Source organism: Diuraphis noxia, unplaced genomic scaffold (genome assembly GCF_037042655.1).
Source record: "Diuraphis noxia isolate RWA-SAM2 unplaced genomic scaffold, SU_Dnox_SAM2 contig0001, whole genome shotgun sequence".
NCBI lineage: Eukaryota > Metazoa > Arthropoda > Insecta > Hemiptera > Aphididae > Diuraphis > Diuraphis noxia.
In genome coordinates this window covers 78363640-78383627 of record NW_028301711.1, presented here as the reverse complement: position 1 = coordinate 78383627, position 19988 = coordinate 78363640, and the positions used below count along the sequence as shown (strand labels likewise).

The window sequence follows — 19988 nt, the reverse complement described above, 5'->3', positions numbered from 1 at the left end:
TAATGTATATTTTATTTAATATATTCAATATACCATATTATAGCCCTCCCCCCCCCCCCCCACAAGAACATGTTCAATAGAGCCCATTATCTTCTTGAAGAATAAAAATAAGATAAATAAATAAATTATAATGTGTGTCATAACTCATAAGGTTATGAACTGGATAAGAAAATGTATCAGTCAACTGAATCAAATTTGCCTACAAACCGATCATCATCATCATTTGATAACATGATAGGTAGTGTAAGGCGGGGCAAGATGACGAATTCAGTATTTATCATTATTTATCATAGATAGCAGCACATCGCAGCACGTATAATAGCTCCCTGGTGATTGATAATGTTAGTCACTATGATAAACAAGCTTGCGTTAATTTTGAAGAAAGATGTGATAAGAAGTTAATGCACAGCGTATTTGATTGTAATTTTCGTGCTTGAAAACGCAGCGAATAAACTTTGTATGGTAAGTTTTTTAATTTCTTTACTATAATATTCGAAATGTACTACTTAATACTTACCTATTCAAACGAGAACCATCTCTTTAAAAATAGTTCTGGTTAATGATAAACATTGTTTCCATAAAAACAGCAGGCGGGGAAAGATGACGAGTAATTTTAAATTCGTCATCTTACCCCACATGCTTTTTTGAATATTTGTTTATTTTATTTTAAGATATTCTATGCCACAGTCGATTGATTTTATCTTTGGGGTATTTGTGATTGCAATACTAATTGAATGGTGTATTTGGTTTTATGATTGGTCTAAAAATACATCTGTTATGTTACTTATATATTATATATGTATTGCATAATATTATCGTCTAATAAATTAAATTAAATTAATCTAATATTCTTAGAAGTATTTAATTAAAAAGTTATTTATACATTATAAGTAAAGACCAGATTTTGCATAAAATGCATGTTGTAATCTACAACATCATATAGATGCAGTAAATAATTGTCCACAAATCATTACTTGATTAATTAAATATCAAAATTTTATACTGCATATTTTTGAATATTTAAATAAAAAATACAGATTATAGGTCCTATTTATATCACTAATGTATCATCTACTATTTAATTTTAATAAAATATTTTTTTTGCAATGCATCAATGATTAAAAATTAAATTTTGTATTGTAATCTGCTATATTAATAAATTATGCATCTTAATTTTTATTTATGAACATTTTAATAAATTTAATAAATAATTATCACTACAAAATTAATATAAAATTGAACCTTTATTTTGCGCATGTTATGCATTTTTTTCTTGCATATTTTGACCTTTTTTAGTGCATGTTTGCAAGCATATTTTACAATTTAAAATGCATATAAATTTGGTCTTTAATTATAAGTAAATATATACAAATGTTCTACAATTCATTTTTTTTTCGGGTCCAGGTGATAGGTGATTCAAGCAACAATATGCCACGAAAATACGAGCGTACTAGTGTCAGGAAATCGTGGGAAAATAAGGATATGGAGGTAGCTATATTAGACGTGACACGTAAAGTTTTAAGTGTAAATGCTGCAGCATTAAAATACAAAATACCTGAGCCTACACTGAGGAGATATTTAAAAAAAAGGATCCATCCTTTAGAAGGAGAAGAGTTTAGAATAGAATTTCCCCAAAATTTAGGAAGATTCAAAAAAACCTTTTCTGCAGCACAAGATGAAGAACTGAAGCAATACGTGACTGATATTGATAAAAGAGCATTTGGCCTATCACGAAAGCAATTCGCTAATGTATGTTTCGATTATGCAGAAAAAAATGGCGTGACCCATAGATTTAATACTGAAAAAAAAGTGCGGGCGAAGGCTTTATCAGGGAATTCATGAGAGAATGCGGACTGACTATGAGAAAACCTGAGTCTACATCAGTCGCTCGGCTCATGGCATTTAACCGAGTCAACGTCAGCAATTTTTTTGAGTTGCTTAGAGATGTCAGATTAAAATACTCTTTCACAGCTGAACAAATATACAACGTTGACGAGATAGGATTTTCCACTGTGGCAACGAAAACTCCGAAGGTCATCACCCCTGTAGGTACCCGCCGAGTAATTAAAATTTCTTCAGCAGAACGCGGGGTCACAGTTACGCGTGTGTGCGCCATGAGCGCCACTGGAAATTACATCCCTCCATTTTTTATTTATCCGAGGGTAAGGATGAATCCGAAATTTTTAGAGGGTGCTCCACCAGGCTCAGCAGCAGTTCCGCATATCTCAGGATGGATGGCAGCTACCAACTTTGTCAACTATTTGAAACATTTTTCATCACACACTCGTCCAAGTACTCAACGTCCCGTTCTTCTTCTCATGGATAATCACGCCTCTCATGTTACCCTTGAAGCTATAACATTTTGTAGGGAGAATGGAATAGTAATGCTCGGCTTCCCCCCTCACACTAGCCACCGATTGCAGCCTCTGGATGTGGAGTTTTATGGGCCTCTGAAAACATCCTACAGTCAGGCGTGTGACGATTTTCTGGTATCAAACCCAGGCATATGTATATCTATAACACATATACCAAAAATATTTGGTACAGCTTATTTAAAGGTGGTCACTATCCAGACAGCTGTTAATGCATTCAGAGCAACAGGGATTGAACCATATGACAGTAACATTTTCAGGGATGAAGATTTTCAGCCATCATTGACTACTGATATTCAGTCTGTTGAATCTACTGCTCCTGCCTTTGAGCGTCAGCCAGAAATATTATTTAAAAATACTAATTCTGCAATATCGCCTACTGCCAATGATTCTTTTGAAAATCAGCACCCTCAACCACAAACAGAGCTGACACCATCTACTTCTTCAGCCTTGCCTCCACTACCAGTGGCAAGTAAAAAGACTGCTAGAAAACCTAGGAAGAAGTTGCCATCGTTTCTTTTAACAGGAACTCCTGTAAAAGAAGCGTTGGAACAGAAAAGGAAGGAACAAGAAGAGAAAGAGCTAAAAAGACAAAAAAGATTGACTGAGAAGTAAAAAAAAAAGAAACCACGACGTCAGTTGGACTTCCCTTCATCTTCAGACGACGAGCCATCTATTCCTGTACCATATATTGACACTGATGATGATATGGACCCGCCTGAAGAAGAAGATAAATTGTGCATCATATGTTCTGAAGAAGGCAAGGACGAACTGTGGTACCAGTGCTATAAGTGCTTCAAGTGGGCTCATTCTGAGTGTTCTGGATGGGATCAGATACAGGCCAGCCATAGGCCGTATAAATGTGACTTCTGCTCTTAACCTTACACTTAATTTTAAAGTTTCAAAGTTTAATTAAGTTTTGTATTGTTACTTACTGATAAAGGTTTTTATTATGTTTTTGTTTTATTAAGTTCTGTATAAAAGTAACTTGTTACGAAAAGAATTTTTATTATGTTTTAAAATCCTAGTTTTGTTTTTGTTTTATGAAGTTCTGTATTAAAGTTACTCGTTAATAAAGGTTTTTATTATGTTTTGAAATCCCAGTTTTTGTTCGTCATCTTACACCATACCATACGTCATCTTACCCCAGCCATGGGGTAAGATGACGAAAATTACATTTTCTAGGGAAACCCGTATTTCGTCAATTTAAAGATGAAAGAGTCAATTGAAAACAATTTTAAATAATAAGCAAGATGTGAAAGTAATTCTCATACAGATTTCAGTTCTTAAATGTAATTACAGTGGCCAGGAAAAATCGTAGGAGCTTAACATCGTCATCTTACCCCATCTTACCCTATTTACTTTTTATATTTATTTAACTGTGTTTGAAATTTATTTACAATGTTTAATATTTTCAGAAATTGAAGATGTCCGTACATATATTTCACAATTGCATCATGAAGTACTAACATGGCCTGAAATTGAAATAATATGGTCGAAAACTACCAATTATAGGTTAAAAAATATTAAAGAGGATGGCAATATTTTTGTTAATTGGAAGCACTTTAAAGAACCTATGGGATATAGACTTGTGAGAAATTTATATTAACCAGTTTCATTGTCTTGTACTTTTGTATTTCATTCATTTTACAAATATATTTTTTTCTAGGTTAATATCGATTTCATAAAAATGTATCCTGAATGCAGTTTTATCGAAAACTTTGAAAAATCTCAGTCAAATTTATTGACAGTGCTGAAAGAAAAAATAAAAGATCCTAGTTCAAAAAAACAATTGGATGAAATGTTGAAAACCTCATACCTAACTGAAAGTAAATAATTCAATATATCAAAAGATTTATATAACAGTATATTATTAAAATATTTAATGATTTTAATAATTTATTCTTTGTTTTTATAAATATTATATTATAATTTTTAACTAAAGATTTTTCTTGATTTTAGATTGTAAAAATGCAGTTCTATTCTTCCTTCTTCATTCGGTGTTTATTCCAAGTTCTAGAAAGACAACCAGAGATGAAAATGGCAAAATTTCTTCAAAGAAATTTTCAATTCGAGACTCTCAGAATAGTTTTGTCATATTAGGAAAAACTAGTGCAGAATTGGAGGAGTTATTATCTAAGAAAAATACGAAAATTCAACCATGCTTGTTGATAATTTGCGAAATTAATGACCCTAAACAAATTATGGTGTACTTTGATGGCATTAAGTATATCATAAATACAATAGTAAAAGCTATTGAAATCTGTTTCAATACTTTCTATGTTTTTAATATTGAATATCCGCTAGAATCTTCAAACTTTTGGTTATTCATTCAAAATATACTATTTTAAGATAAAAACTATGTATGATAAGCCTTGTATACAAGTTAACTAAACGATTGCTCAACTTAAAGCTTATGAAAATTATAATATAAAATAACATAACTAATAAAATGTATTAGTTTGCACCGTTTGTGGTTATTGGACAACAATTTTGGTCATTTATATATTTATATATTTTTTCTGTACTCAAATTGTATTATAAATATTAATTATGAAAATATAGTTGATATAATACTAATGCATTTTTCTATATTTATTTTATTAATAGGTTAGAATTTTTAGATGAATATATTATTTTACTGTAAATAAAATGTTTCAATATCTACTTGTTGTATAAATTATTATTTGAATATTTAAGCTGTTACCTATTTTACTACTTTTATGTGGTCTTAATATTATTTACTCCCAATAAGTTCCATATTAAAATGTAATAATAAATATTGATAAATGGTTAAAAAAACTAATAATACATTATTATTGGTTAAGTTGGGTTTGAAATATTATGCCTTTTGGTATTCAAAATAACAATTAATTATTTTTATTTTAATAAATAAAAATTATAATTAAATTAAATTAAATTAATTCATTAAATTAAAATATTTTTATTTTAATAAATAAAAATCATAATTCAATTAAGTTAAATGTATTCATTCAATTAAAATATTTTTGTTTTAGAAAAAATGTATAGTTAATTTAATAGTTTTTAACTATCAAATGAATAAATACATGGTAAATTTAATAAACTGTTTTGGTAAGATGTCTCCCCAAATGTATAAAATAAATTTATTAAATTTATTAAATTGATAATTTCTTTTTTAATTTAATAATTATATTTGTTGACTGCGAGTTTAATAAAATAAAATCTGTATTATTAATAATTGCCTTTATTGACCGTATTTTAATAACATTATCATTAATTCAACTCACAGTATTATTAATTTCACCTAGTTTTTGCGTTCAGTGATACTCCGGTAGACCCGTAGTTCGGTTAAAATTCATAAAAAATCAAAATATTGCACTACCACTTAGCCAATCATATCACTGGCTTCGTTAGTATGTCCCCTTTTTAGGAAATGCATTTTGGATACTTACAATTCGCATAAAGGGGTGGTGGAGTCGAGTTGTCCAGAAAATAATACTTGGTGTAGGATTACATGAAAAAATGTAAATTTGAATTGCCAAAAACTGTGTTAAATATTAATCTCCCCCAAAAAATGTCATTTGAAAAATTTGATCAGCAGTCCTGATACTATAGTTTTCCGCGGATCCGGACATTTCGGCGTGGCCATCTCGGCGTGGCCATTTCGGCGTGGCCGTTTCGGCGTTGCCGTTTCGGCGTACAGCCTTTTCGGCGTGGGTCGATTTCGGCGTAGTAATTTTTCATAAAATGATTTTAATCGCGTTTAGATAATATAATGTTAGTATTGATTATATTGTACCGATATCATTTATCACCTTTTATCTCACTTTCGTCGGTTAGATGCAGGTATGCAGTATGAACTCATTGAACTGTATATAATAATAATATTTATAAATATATATTATAGTATGGGATTATACTGTCATACAACATAATCTATATTACGGTCTAAGTTAATAAAGATATAGATTTAGGTATAGTTAACCTATACGCTGTATTGATAGACGATCATTGAGTAAATCATCAAGTAGTCAGTAGTTAGAAATCGCTATGGCACAAGCAATTATTGAAACTTTCCGTGGACGTGAAATATATGTACATGATGGGTATATGTATATTTTTGATGCATTTAGTGCAAATAAATTAAAAAAGTTTTGGCGATGTCGTTACAAAGATTCGTGTAAGGCGAGAATTCATACACTAGTTGAAACAAATAAGTTTTTAAAACAAATAAATGAACATTCGACCCATGACTCGGAAGCGGCTAAGATTGAAGCTAATTATGCAGTTACCAAGATGAAAAAACGAGCACGTGAGACAATGGAGCCTACATCAAATATCATCAATGAATGTACGAGTGGATTATCACAAGCAGGAAAGGTAAATATCAAAATTTTAATAACTTCAATTGAGAATTAATTTTAAATTAATTAGGGAGCGTTGACGGCCGATGGAGCTTTAAAAAAACAGATAAGACGCACGCGGCGTGAAATTCAAGCTGCACCCGATGCTCCAAAAGATTTGGTTTCATTAATAATACCATTGAATTACCAGTCGTATTCGCCATCTGAAGGTGTAACTGAACAATTTTTACTACACGATAGTGGACCTGGAGTCGATAGAATTTTAATTTTTTGTCGCCCTCAAAATTTAAATATTTTATCAGAGTCTTCCAATTGGTATGTCGATGGCACATTTAAAGTAGCACCTCATTTATTTTCGCAAGTATATGTAATATTAAGTAAATACCTCGATGGCGTTCATCCCCTTATTTATGCTCTTTTACCCGATAAAAAAAACCAAACGTATGAACGGCTATTTAAAATATTAATTGAATTAAAACCAGGGTTAAAACCAAAATCAATTGCTTGCGATTTTGAGCAAGCTGCGATCAAAGCAATTAAAAACAATTTTCCTGAAGTTCAAATTCACGGATGTCTATTTCATTTGACAAAAAATTTTAGACTTAAAATGGGTGACCTAGAATTATTTTCGAAGTATAAAAACGATGCAGAATTTTCAATTTATATTAAAATGATTTTGGCTTTAGCTTTTGTTAAAATTGACGACATTTACAATAGTGTAAACTTATTATATGATGAACTGCCTGAAGAAATATTTCCTCTCTTGGAATGGTTTGAAGAAAACTACATCGGTACAGTTGTAAGAAACCGTCGTCGAAACCCACTTTTCCCCCCTATAATTTGGAACGTTCATGATCGCGTACTTAATAAAGACGATCGAACAAATAATCATGCAGAAGCGGCAAATCGTCGTCTTAATCTACAAATGGCAGTTGACCATCCGACACTATGGGCATTTATATCATGTTTAAGGAGAATACAAAGTGGCCGAGACACCTTCTTTTGCCAATTAGAAACAGGCAAAAGTCCACCAAAAAAGAAAAAAAAATACATCGACGTCGATAAACGTATTTTAAAATTAGTCTGCGATTATGATAATCGTAATATTATGAGCTTTTTAAGAGGGATAGCACATAATTTAAGTATGATGACCTGAATATTTTTATTCATGATTTTAATAGCATTCTCCTTATTTTTATATTTTTAATATTTTAATATTATTATATACAGTTTTTTATACAAAAATTATTTATATATTTAATACAATTTTTTTAGCATTCTAATTATTTTAATTAAATTTGTTTTATTATACTTAAATATACCTAATTATTATATACAGTTTTTTATACAAAATTATTTATTTATTTATATTTTATGGTGACCTACCTAATTTCTTGAATGGCTCTACGCTTAAACGGCCTTACGCCGAAACAGCCGTACGCCGAAACAGCCGTACGCCGAAACAGCCACGCCGAAATGGCCACGCCGAGATGGCCACGCCGAAATGGCCACGCCGAAATGTCCTAGACCGAGTTTTCCGGTTTCAGAACCAAAAAAAATCGAAGAATAAATACCGGACACGTTCCCACACCTACCTATGCTCCAGAAAATTCCGGGAGTATGTATTTTAATTATAAACAATATCACTCAATTGTTCTGATGGCAGTAGCTGACGCGAGTTATAGATTTTTGATGATAGACGTGGGCGGATACGGGAAAGATAGCGATGGTGGTGTTATGGTAAATTCTAAATTTTACCAACGTATCGAGAACGGTTCTCTTAAACTACCAAATGAAATAAAATTACCAAATTCGAACATCTTGGCTCCTTTTGTATTTATAGGAGATGAAGCTTTTCCGTTGAGAAATTACTTAATGAGGCCTTTTCCAAGAAAGCAGTGTCAAGAAAACGAAAAACAGTATTACAACTATAGACATGCGCGAGCACGAATGACAATCGAGTGTGCATTTGGCATAGCTTCATCAAAATTTCGAATTCTATTAAAATCAATAGAAACAAAAGTAGAAAACGCTGATCATATTGTAAAGGCTATTTGTATTTTACACAATACAATAATAGATTTGGAAAAAAAATCTTCTACACAACATTACGCCCTAGACGATTACGAAACAGACACATACAAGGGCCATAATCAAATGATATCGCTGAATTACAAAGGCAGAGCCAACAATCGAGCGTCAAGTACCGCAATTAATATAAGAAATAGATTTGTGAAGTATTTTATAGATAATAAAATTTAAAAAAATAATTTTTTATATACAAAAATGTCTAAAATAATTTTCCATACTAATTAGTTATTATTATACTATGAAAATAATTATAATGTCTGTTAGTTTAAATGTTTTAATATACTATTCAAACTAATTTTAACTATTAATAATTTTACACTTACTATTCATGTGTACTATTCTAGCAACGGCTTCCCATTCTTTCTCAGACACCAGTCTATCCCTATACTTCTTATTAAATTTGTTCCAGAGAACATTTCTTTTTTATATCTCGGATATAAGGAGCTCCATATTGACCATACAACAATATAACTATAACTAATATAATGTTATATTATATAATATTAATTAATATAGTTATTAATTATAGTTTAATATATTATAATTTAATAATTTATAATACTTATTTACTTATTTGTGTATCGTATATTGTAAATTGTAATTTTACAATGTAAAATCATATGAAATTATTAAACTAACATCGCTTCGAATACGTCTACTCGCTTAAACGCGCGACCAAAAACAAAACGATTTGATTTTCAATCCGTGCGGCGAACGAATTCGTTCGCACCGGCCGCGTTTATCGCGTACGATGGACAATCCAATCTATTTTTATATGTTTGATAATTTTATTTGCCGCGTCGCTCGCACCGCAACGCGTTCGCCGCGTTCACGTAGGACACAGCGTACGCTAACAATCGCACCGTGTGTATACTGTATACCTCCACACCCGTGACTTGTTTCAAAGTTTAACGTGTTTTTTTTCATTTTGTTGAGTTTTTTTTATTATTTTAAATTTAAAATCTAACGATGGACGATTTGGATTTTTATGAATTGCTTTCCGGCGTGGAAATCCTCGAACAAGTAGAAGAAAATGCCAATGCTGCTCCTAGACACGAGCATTCAGCAGTAGATCCTTTTTTATAGGCAAGTTGAAAACTTTTTTGAAACTTATTCAATTCGAGGTATAGTTGAGTCATATAGGTACTTCCATAAGTTAGATTTGTGTATTTTTCTAAAGTATCGCAAATTTTGTAGTGATTAGCGAAATGTTGAATTTGTACACATTTTCAAGAATTACTTAGTTAATAAACTAATAAACATACATGCTTCCTAGGGATTCGGTTAGGTTAGGTCAGATGCGTGTACAATTTGGAAAAAAACTCCAATTATTACGTGTATTTAAGTCGGACTAAAAGCTATCTCGTGTTTAATAAGCATAAGATCTAATATTAATTATTTTACATATCTTAAATATCAATAGCATGATGAACATGATCATAATATTACATATTCAAATGTTAATAATCACACATCACCTCTCCCCACACAACAAAAAAAAAAAATGTGAATTACATATTCTTTCATATTCACTATATTATGTTATTGCCAATTGGTAAATATTATGTCACTATTATAACCATGCATTTATTATAGTTTATTTTCATTTTCTTAGACTTGTCGGTTTTTATATATTTTTTATGTTATGAAAAATGCACTATGTAAATAAGTATTTATGTAAGAGTTTTATAAGTAAACAGTAATGTTATAGTTAATTCGTACTGACTCTACCAATAATTCCTGTATTTTGAAATGTGTCCAGCGTTTTCATAAATAATATTTTTATGTTTTTTAATAAAAAATTAGCTTATGAATGAAAGCTGAAAAACAGCTTTATACAATAAATTTAAATTAAATAACAGTCCTAGTTGTTCTAGTAATTTAAATGAAATAGATGAACAGATATTGGCATTAATAAATCCTACTACCATAACTGGACATAATAATGTTGCTGAGTCTAATGTTGATTTTAGTTTTCATAATGATATTGATATTAGTTTTGAAATAGAAGGTAAATCAATAAAAATTAATTTTTACTTATAAACATGTACATTTTAATATATTTTTTAGAGGGTGATGAAATAGTTCTTGATACCCAACATTTTGAAACAGATGAAGTAGTTGAAGATATTAATCACTCTTTATTACTACCATTTAACAAAGAAAACAAATTAGGTAATAATAAAACAACTAAAAATAGTATTGGAAAATAATTTGTTACATACAGATATTATAATATTTTCTAGATTTAAAAGACCTTGATAATTCCGTCAATAAAATCGATAATATCTCAACTTCTGTTTTAACTGAAAAACATTCAAAAAAATTCCAAAAACATCGGTCTAATGCAGCGATAAGATTGCAAAAGAGTGTAACTGCTACTGAAAAATTGGCAGATATAGGAAGAGAAAAACTGTTAATAAAGAAAAGATATTATGATAAAAAACTTTCTTTACTTGAAAAACAGACCGAACTATTATCTAGACAAGTATTCTCATATGAAAAACAAACTTCCGTCTTAGAACAAATTCAGGGTGATTTGAAAAGTATTGCTTCTAATACTGCTCATTTTTTAATCTAAATCATACTTTTTATAATTATTATTAATTACTATTTCATTAAGAGTTTTCATACATATTGTTTTGTTTTATTTTTTTATTTTATTATATATTCTACAAAAGACTGTTATCTTACCTATATCAAACTATAAGTCAATAAGATATTATTATGTATTTATTAGTTGGCTCATATATTCCTACTATGTAAAATTCACTTTTTACTATTTCATTAAGGGTTTTCATACTTATTGTTTTGTTTTATTTTTTTATTTTATTATATATTCTACAAAAGAGTTGTTATCTTACCTATATCAAACTACAAGTCAATACGATATTATTATGTATTTATTAGTGGGCTTATACATTCCTACTATATAAAATTCACTTTTTTTATTATTATTAATTAGTATTTTATGAAGTCTTTTCATACCTATTGTTTTGTATTATGTTTTTATTTTATATATATATTAGATACAAAAGACTGTAGTATAGGTAATACAAATAAATATATTAATATATGTTTATGTCATAAGTATTTATTGATCTTATATTTTTTTTAAAGTTGTGCATACATATTTAATACAATATAGGTAATTGAAATTAGGTATATTTCTAAGCAAAGTATCTTATAACACGGTGCTGCATCCTTCTACCAGCTACTAAATCTTCATTTAAGCCTTGTATATCTTGTCTTTCATTGTCATCGACTCCAAATATTCCTAAGTCAATTTCTTCCACATTACCATATTCATCATTTTGAAATTGTACATTATTCTCAATACATATATTGTGTAAAACATTGCAAGCATTTACTATTTTACAAGCTTTAACTGGAGAATAATGTAGTATTCTGTGTTTCAACAAGCACCTATTTTTAAATATTTAGAAGTTTTAATAAATATAAATAAATAAATGTATAATAATGATAATATTAACATGCCGAAAACGCATTTTCAAAAGACCAATACATCTTTCAATCAAGCTTCTAACATGTTTGAATCTACGATTGTATCTTTCTTCAGGAGTATTTGGTTGATATTGCATTAAGGGCGTCATTAGCCAAGGCCTCAAAGGATAGCCGGAATCTCCTGAAAACATATTAATTTCTTTTAGGCTAATTAAATGCAAATAAGATGTGTTGCCTAGAGAATATTTTAGAGCAAACAAGTGCAGTACAATATGACAAATGTGTAGTTTGAAGCAAATTGTGGTGTTAAAAATAACACTCAATAGTTAATATTGAAATGGAATACTAATTTAAGGACATACCTAAAAGATAAAATCCTTCAGGATTATGATTATATATTCTCCTGAGTGTAGGTTCAAGTAGAGAGTTGTTCCATATATAAGCATCATTTACACTCCCAGGAAATAATGCTGAAACATTTATTATTTTCATGTCGGAATCACAGACCTTTAAAAAAAAGTTGTCATAGATTATAAAATACTACTTATAGTAGTATCTTTAAATTTAAAATAATATAATATTGTTAATTTATATTCTTACTAGCTGAACATTTATGCTATGATAGTTCTTCCTATTTACATAAATGTACTCAGGATAAACAGGATCATCGGTTTTGGGAGGAAATATTCCAATATGTGTACAATCTATAATTCCCACTATTCCAGGAAAATTGTATTTTGTATTAAATCTATAATAAACCATTGAAATATATTTTCTAAAATATACCTATCATGTCTTAAAATATATGAATCTATTTATTTTACTTTTCTCTTGTTTGTCGTAGTTCTATTAATGTTGATGGGTATTTTACCCAATATTTGAAAATTTCTGGTTGATTCAAAGCATTAACTACTTCATCTATCGCTCTTGAAACAGTTGGCTGGGAAACAATCGCTAAATTACTGTTCCCAACGGGAAGTTGGTAGGAACCAGTTGCAAAGAAATTCAAAGCTATGAATACCTAATATGAAATAAACTAATAAATAACAATAATATTTATAGGGATCATTATTTAAGTAAGTACTTACTTTAGTCTGTATATTTAAGGCAGATGTCCTTGTTGCTTCTGTCATATGAGGAGTTAATATGTTTATGACATATCTTACTAAATCTTTTGTCAGTCTATAATTGTTTATAAAAATATAATCTGGTAATAAAAAAGCATCAAATCGTTCACTGTGACTAAGCTTTCGGTAATTTACTGCATTTTCTTGCCGTTCTAAGTTTTCTAATGCAGCTATATAAAACTCATCCATACTCTTGTAGATTTTTATATCAATTATAAAAAAAATCACGAGTAAGTAACGAGATCACGATAAATTACACTAAAAAGTCAATAACGACCAAGAAAATGGGTGATAGAATAGAAAATAATAATACAAGTATATACAACTCAAATAATAGGTAACAGTGATAATCAATTTCACCAGTGAAATAGGTAGGGATAATTTATCGTTTTAATTATCAAATTAAATTATCAATAATTCATTCAAGAATATCAAAAAACGATAATTTCAATTTTCATGTGATAATTAAAGAATATCACACGTGATAAATTATCACTTCGATTCAAGAATAGGGCCCCAGGGGTGAAACCTATTCTCTAACTGGTTCTATATGGGTAATGTTGCAGTAGGTGTGGGAACGTATCTGGTATTTAATCTTCGATTTTTTTTTGTTCTGAAACCGGCAAACTATAGTATCAGGACTGCTGATCAATTTATCCAAATTACATTATTAGGGGAAATTGATATTTAACATCGTTTTTGGCAATTCAAATTTACATTTTTTCATGTAATCCTGCGCCAAGTTACTGTTTTCTGGACAACTCGACTCAGATGACAGCGAAATATTGCACTACGACTTAGCCAATCGTATCACTGGATTTGTTAGGGTCTCTACTATGCTGGGGATGCATTTTGGAACATTACATTAGCATACAGTGGAGGTGAGGTCGAGTTGTCCAGGTAATTTGGTGCAGGATTACTAACGGTTGAATGATACGTTTAGCCACCACTACAAGTCCAATTCCATTACCAGGGGACTTAAAACTGTAAGGGGGTATAGAGTAAGTCATTTGGAGTCGAGGGATACCATTTTGAACGCGGTAGTACCAAATTTGGATTTTTAGTAATTTTATTTCGTATGATATGTATCAATAAGACGTAATATCGACTACTCCGGTAGACCCGTTCGGTTAAAAATTCATTAAAAATCAAAATATTGCACTACCACTTAGCCAATCATATCACTGGCTTCGTTAGGATGTCCCCTTTTTGGGAAAATGCATTTTGGATACTTACAAATTGAATAAAGGGCTGGTGGAGTCTAGTTGTCCAGAAAACAGTAACTTGGTACAGGATTACATGGGTAAAATACCACGTTTATCCACCACTACGAGTACACGGTTGAATGATACGTTTAGCCACCACTACAAGTCCGATTCGCTTACCAATGGACTTTAAACACTTTAGTGGTATTAAGTAAGTCATTTCGAGTCGAGGGATACCATTTTCAAAACGATACTACCAAATTTGGATTTTTAGTAATTTTATTTCGTATGATATGTATCTGGGAGACGTAATATGCAGTGTTCTGGTAGACACGAATCGGGTTGAAATTCATTAAAAATCAAAATATTGTACTACAACTTAGATAATCATATCACTGGATTTGTTAGGGTCTCTACTATGCTGGGGATGCATTTTGGAAAATAACATTAGCATACAGTGGAGGTGAGGTCGAGTTGTCCAGAAAACGGTAGTTTGGTGCAGGATTACTAACGGTTGAATGATACGTTTAGCCACCACTACAAGTACAATTCGCTTACAAGGGGACTTAAAACTATTTGGGGGTATAGCGTAAGTCATTTAGAGTCGAGGGATACCATTTTCAAAACGATACTACCAAATTTGGATTTTTAGTAATTTTATTTCATATTATAAGTGCCGAGCGCACACAATTTGCACTTCTCCGGTATAAACGATTCGGGTTAAAATTCATTAAAAATCAAAATATTGTACTACAACTTAGATAATAATAGTATTTTAAGTTGAGTCGCTTTAATAGCGAACATCACAGACGACAAAAAAACAACAACAACAATAATAATAATAATAATATTTCAGATAATAAGGGCAAACGCCCTGGCCACACAGAACAGATAAACGAGAGAAACACAATGAAAATATAAATCCAGGCAAAAGGCCGAATAATAATTAATAATTGATTACACTAAAGACAAAAACAAAGAAATTAAATAAACATAATCAGTATCAGAATAGTTGGAGCCATAGACCTATTAACTATGGACAGCGCATTCCACTCCGCTCTGCCCACAATACTAGGTGATCCTATAACTGAGAGAGAAAGAACATAAAGTAGTGAATCATGGAGGAAATACTAAACTTTTTTTATTTCCATTTCCTTTATCCATAGGTCTATGCCTTTATCATCTATAAGACTATAAACATACTATCTATAAAAGTATAATATAATATTTATAATTTTAATATAAATTATAAATTTATAAAATAAAAGTTTAAACTTTGAGTTCTTTGTGGTCTCTACAAATTTTAATTAAATATTTAATCAATGCCATGTTTTAATCATTAAGACCTGAAACCTAATTAGTTGCATTTATAATTTATACGTACCATTTCTGGTACATTTTTCTACTTTCTGTTATTGCAATTGAAAAAAAGTTTTTTCATTCTACAAAACACTTCTGCGTATAATCGCCGTTAATTTATGTTTGAAACTGATTGTGCATTGTAACAAATTTCACTAAAGAATAGCAAGTACTACCTTATTGTGTACACATTTATATTATAAAAATAAATTATTAATTGGAGTTAGATATAGTTTAATTTAATTAATTTATGAGGTTTGTATGTAGAATATTACTCTATGGATTTGTATCATAATCCAATAATTATTAATTATTACCCATTTTAATATTATATTGATTAAATATATAGTACAGACTATAGAGCCTCACAGAGTAATAATATATATATATATATATATTATATTATATAGGTTCTCTAGTATAGACTGTAGAATGAATCACGGTTAGCATTATATATTATGGTTGGCATCTATAAAAAACAATAACAATATTTACAATATAAAATATTTATTAAGTATAGATTTTTGTAATAAAATAACAATATTAACATGGTTGTTATTGATGTTGAAATGTAATTTGTTTGGTCAAGTGTGAACGTATTCTTGTTTTTGGTTGACTGCATTGTTCTTTATTATGATGATGCAACCGAATTACAATAAATTTTTTAATAATAAGTTTAATTATTTGTAAAAGGTGATTATTTATTGGTGATTGAGATGCTATATGTACATTTAATGAGATAAATAGATTATTTATATTTAATTGAGCCATGGTTTTAATTGTTAAATAATTAATTGGATTTCCGGAATGTCTTGATAATTCTTGAATTCTTGGTGTAAATACTTTTTCGGCAATTTTACATATATTTATTACATCAATTGATGGTTTTTTTAGTCCACCTCTATTTTTTATATCAATAAGTGTATGATGCATGTATCTATCTTCAAGAGCAGAACAGCAAACTGAACAATTAATAATTTTAATTAACTGTCTTACCACAAATCCAGCTATATGTTGTATAACATCTTCTTTATAGATATTAAAATCTTCTGGTTCAATGATTTGTTCATAACTGTCATCTAAAAAGCTTTCTTCTTCCTCCACACAAAGTACATCCAAAAAATTCTCTTCTAGTTTTTTCTTACTGCTAGTGACATGCAGAATGGTAGTAGAGTCTTGAGGTGAACAACAGTTGGCATTTTCTGAAATTGATAGTTCACTATGAACTAGAAGTTTCTTGTATGTAGCTTCAAACTGTCCAGCTGTGGGGTTGTTGTTGAAGCCCCCTCTTGACCGTATAACTGAAAATAGCATTTCTATGTGGTCCTGTGAAATCTTATAGGAAAGTAAAAAGGTAAGCTGTCCTGTCTTAATGACGTTATCAAAAAGTCTACCCATACTTTTTAAACAGATGATGAGACCATTAAATCCTGTTTTTCTAGGCGATTTTAATATTGGAAGATGATATCTATCTTGTAATTTTTCTAAGTAACCTATAGATGAACTAATAAAATTGGTCATTTCTTCATAATGCTCTATATAAAGTGGCTTTTTGTGTGGGAGTTTGCAGATAAAATTTCGAGTGTTTAAAAAATCAAATATGTTGTTAATGTTTCGACAAAAGGTAATAGTAGCGTCACAGTTGTTAAAATCTTCAATATTTTTTGTCTTACAATACAAAAGAGCATCAGCTACACTGCAACTGAAAACTTGCGCAGCTAGTCGAACTTTCATTTTTTCTTTAAAGTAATTTATATGTCTTTGTCGAATTTTAGTAGCCAAATGAATTTTATTATTTTCTTGCAACGTAACTAAATTTTTAAAATATTTCCATTCTATTGGATTGTCCTCTGCATCGTACAATATACCCCAATCCCCAATTGTGTTTCTCACCAGTTTCAGCATGTGAGCTGGATCTAAAAAAATTGTGATCTCTTCTTTAGTACTTGGATGCGGGAACCATGAAATTTGATTTGTTAGGTCTGCTCCTAAATGCTTTGCCATGGAAATATTTGAAGCAGCTCCATCAAAAGTTAATGTTTTAACAATTGCCCCAGTTTCATGGATATTAATTAAGCAGGTCTTGAGAAGGTTGGCTTTTTCTTCTGCTGTTAGTCCGTGTATCAAGAAATAGCCAACAGGAATCTTCCAGTGGGAATTTAAGGCAACAACTATAAATACCAAAGCTTCAGTTGCTTTAGGCATTGCATCAGAATCCTGAATTTTATGACCATAGTTTATATACCCCTGGAGACGTTCTCCATTAAAATGAATTGCTTCTCTTATTGACATTTCATCCATAATGATTCCAAGTACTAAATCTAAATTGTTATGTTTCATTTCTTTTACTTTCATTTTAATGGCGTTCATTGATTCTGCTGTGATTCCTGGTGATCCATCGACAACAGAATACCATTTTCGAATTGTGGATGGATGTGGCAAACATTTATTAAATGTTTTTCTGACATAGTTGTAAGAAGTAGGGGAGTAGAAATGAAGTGTGAGTGCAAAAGAGCGCAGTTCTGGACTCACTGTTGCTTCTGAAATTTGATGCAATTGTTTCATTACCATTTCATGTTGACTAGATGATAATGATTCCTAATATAAAACAAGCACATGCAAAAGCAGGTAAAATTAGAAATCTAAACACATGCACTACATAAGCCTGAATAATAAAACAAAATACATACTTTCAGAACAGTGAAACAATTGTCAGATATAACTTTTTTGTCATTTTTCAGGTGGTCCACTAAGTCGTCCAAGGTCTTTATCCGTTTTTTCAAATCCAAATTTTGTTTATATAAGTATTTAATACGTTTTTTTTGATTTGATACAGTTGATTGTGAAGCAATCCAATACTTTAATCTGCTGTTAGGACTATTAATTTCAGAAGGGTCTTTAAAATCGCCCATAAAACATTTACGTTTCCTGTAATGATTAAGACATATAACTAACATATAGTACTATAATAACAATTAAATTTCTTAAGATAGCTTACAAATTTGTATTTTGTTTATCTGGAGAACATTCAACTAAATTCAACTGTCGTTCAACGGGTTCAGCAAATTCTTGAAGATTTGAAATTTTAGTCTCTACAACTGTTTGAAATAAAAACATAAGAATTCAGGGTTTATTTTGATAATTAATTAATTAAATTATTAAATAAAATTTAATGAATCATGCTTAAGAGGTCGTCACACTAGGAAAAAATCGACCGTAGAACATGGTTTTGTAATTCCAATAGTACTCAGGCCAGGTTGGTCGTAGAAACATGATTTTTGTACCAAATTAAACATGAGAAGTTGTACTAATAACCTAACAGCGTGAAGTGTTCTCTAGGACGTTGTATGCGTTTCACTTTTAGTGTGACGGCCTCTTAAGGGATCATTAGTTCATTATTGTTCAATAAATGGTAAGTAATTGTTTATGCAATCATGAATTAGTAATTCAATTTTATTAATAAGATGATTATGTTCTAACATACCTGGAATACATGGATCAGATGATTCATTATCTAAGTCTGATAATGTCAATGTAACAATTTCATTCTCTTCATCAGAATCATAAACCGCATTAGAATCATTAAATAATGATTTACGTGAACCTAATAAAAATACATTATATTTTTAATACATTGTACTTTGTACACATTAAATAGAAATACAATGTATAATTATTTGAAACTTACCTGGATTATAAATACTTGGTACAGCATTTTCTTTCAATTTTTTTGTTTTAAAAACACTAGTTGGTGTGATTTCATATAAACTAGGGTCAAAATGAAGCTCACATACTTTGGTTGTTTTGGTTGGTTTGAACAATGGATTGTATTTTGTAAGAAATGAAATCCATGCTTCACCGATATCTCCTTTAGGAATGCTAAGAGTATTGTAAGTTATGTTAATAATGTAATGTTATAATTTTAAATCTATAACTTCTTGGACATAATATTTAATTAATGGTACTTACTTATGAAATTTAATATTTTCACCACCTTTGGAGTTGCAGCCTTTAACACGGCAA

General features: G+C 30.0%; 2 protein-coding genes and 1 pseudogene across 2 annotated transcripts; all 3 read left to right on the top strand.

Annotated features, from left to right (window-relative positions):
- LOC149061897 (uncharacterized) overlaps positions 1-4811 on the top strand; it is a 105047-nt pseudogene extending 100236 nt beyond the window's left edge.
- Positions 4812-6291: 1480 nt separating this feature from the next.
- Positions 6292-7925, top strand: LOC149061896 (uncharacterized). Its single transcript, XM_089216715.1, has 2 exons — positions 6292-6734; positions 6789-7925. The coding sequence occupies exons 1-2, from the start codon at positions 6405-6407 to the stop codon at positions 7872-7874; spliced, it is 1416 nt and encodes a 471-aa protein (XP_089072841.1). The 5' UTR covers positions 6292-6404; the 3' UTR covers positions 7875-7925.
- A 1853-nt stretch (positions 7926-9778) lies between these two features.
- Positions 9779-11390, top strand: LOC149061895 (uncharacterized). The gene is made up of 4 exons (XM_089221257.1): positions 9779-9867; positions 10672-10820; positions 10880-10984; positions 11056-11390. The coding sequence occupies exons 1-4, from the start codon at positions 9779-9781 to the stop codon at positions 11388-11390; spliced, it is 678 nt and encodes a 225-aa protein (XP_089077383.1).
- The last annotated feature ends 8598 nt before the right edge of the window (positions 11391-19988 follow it).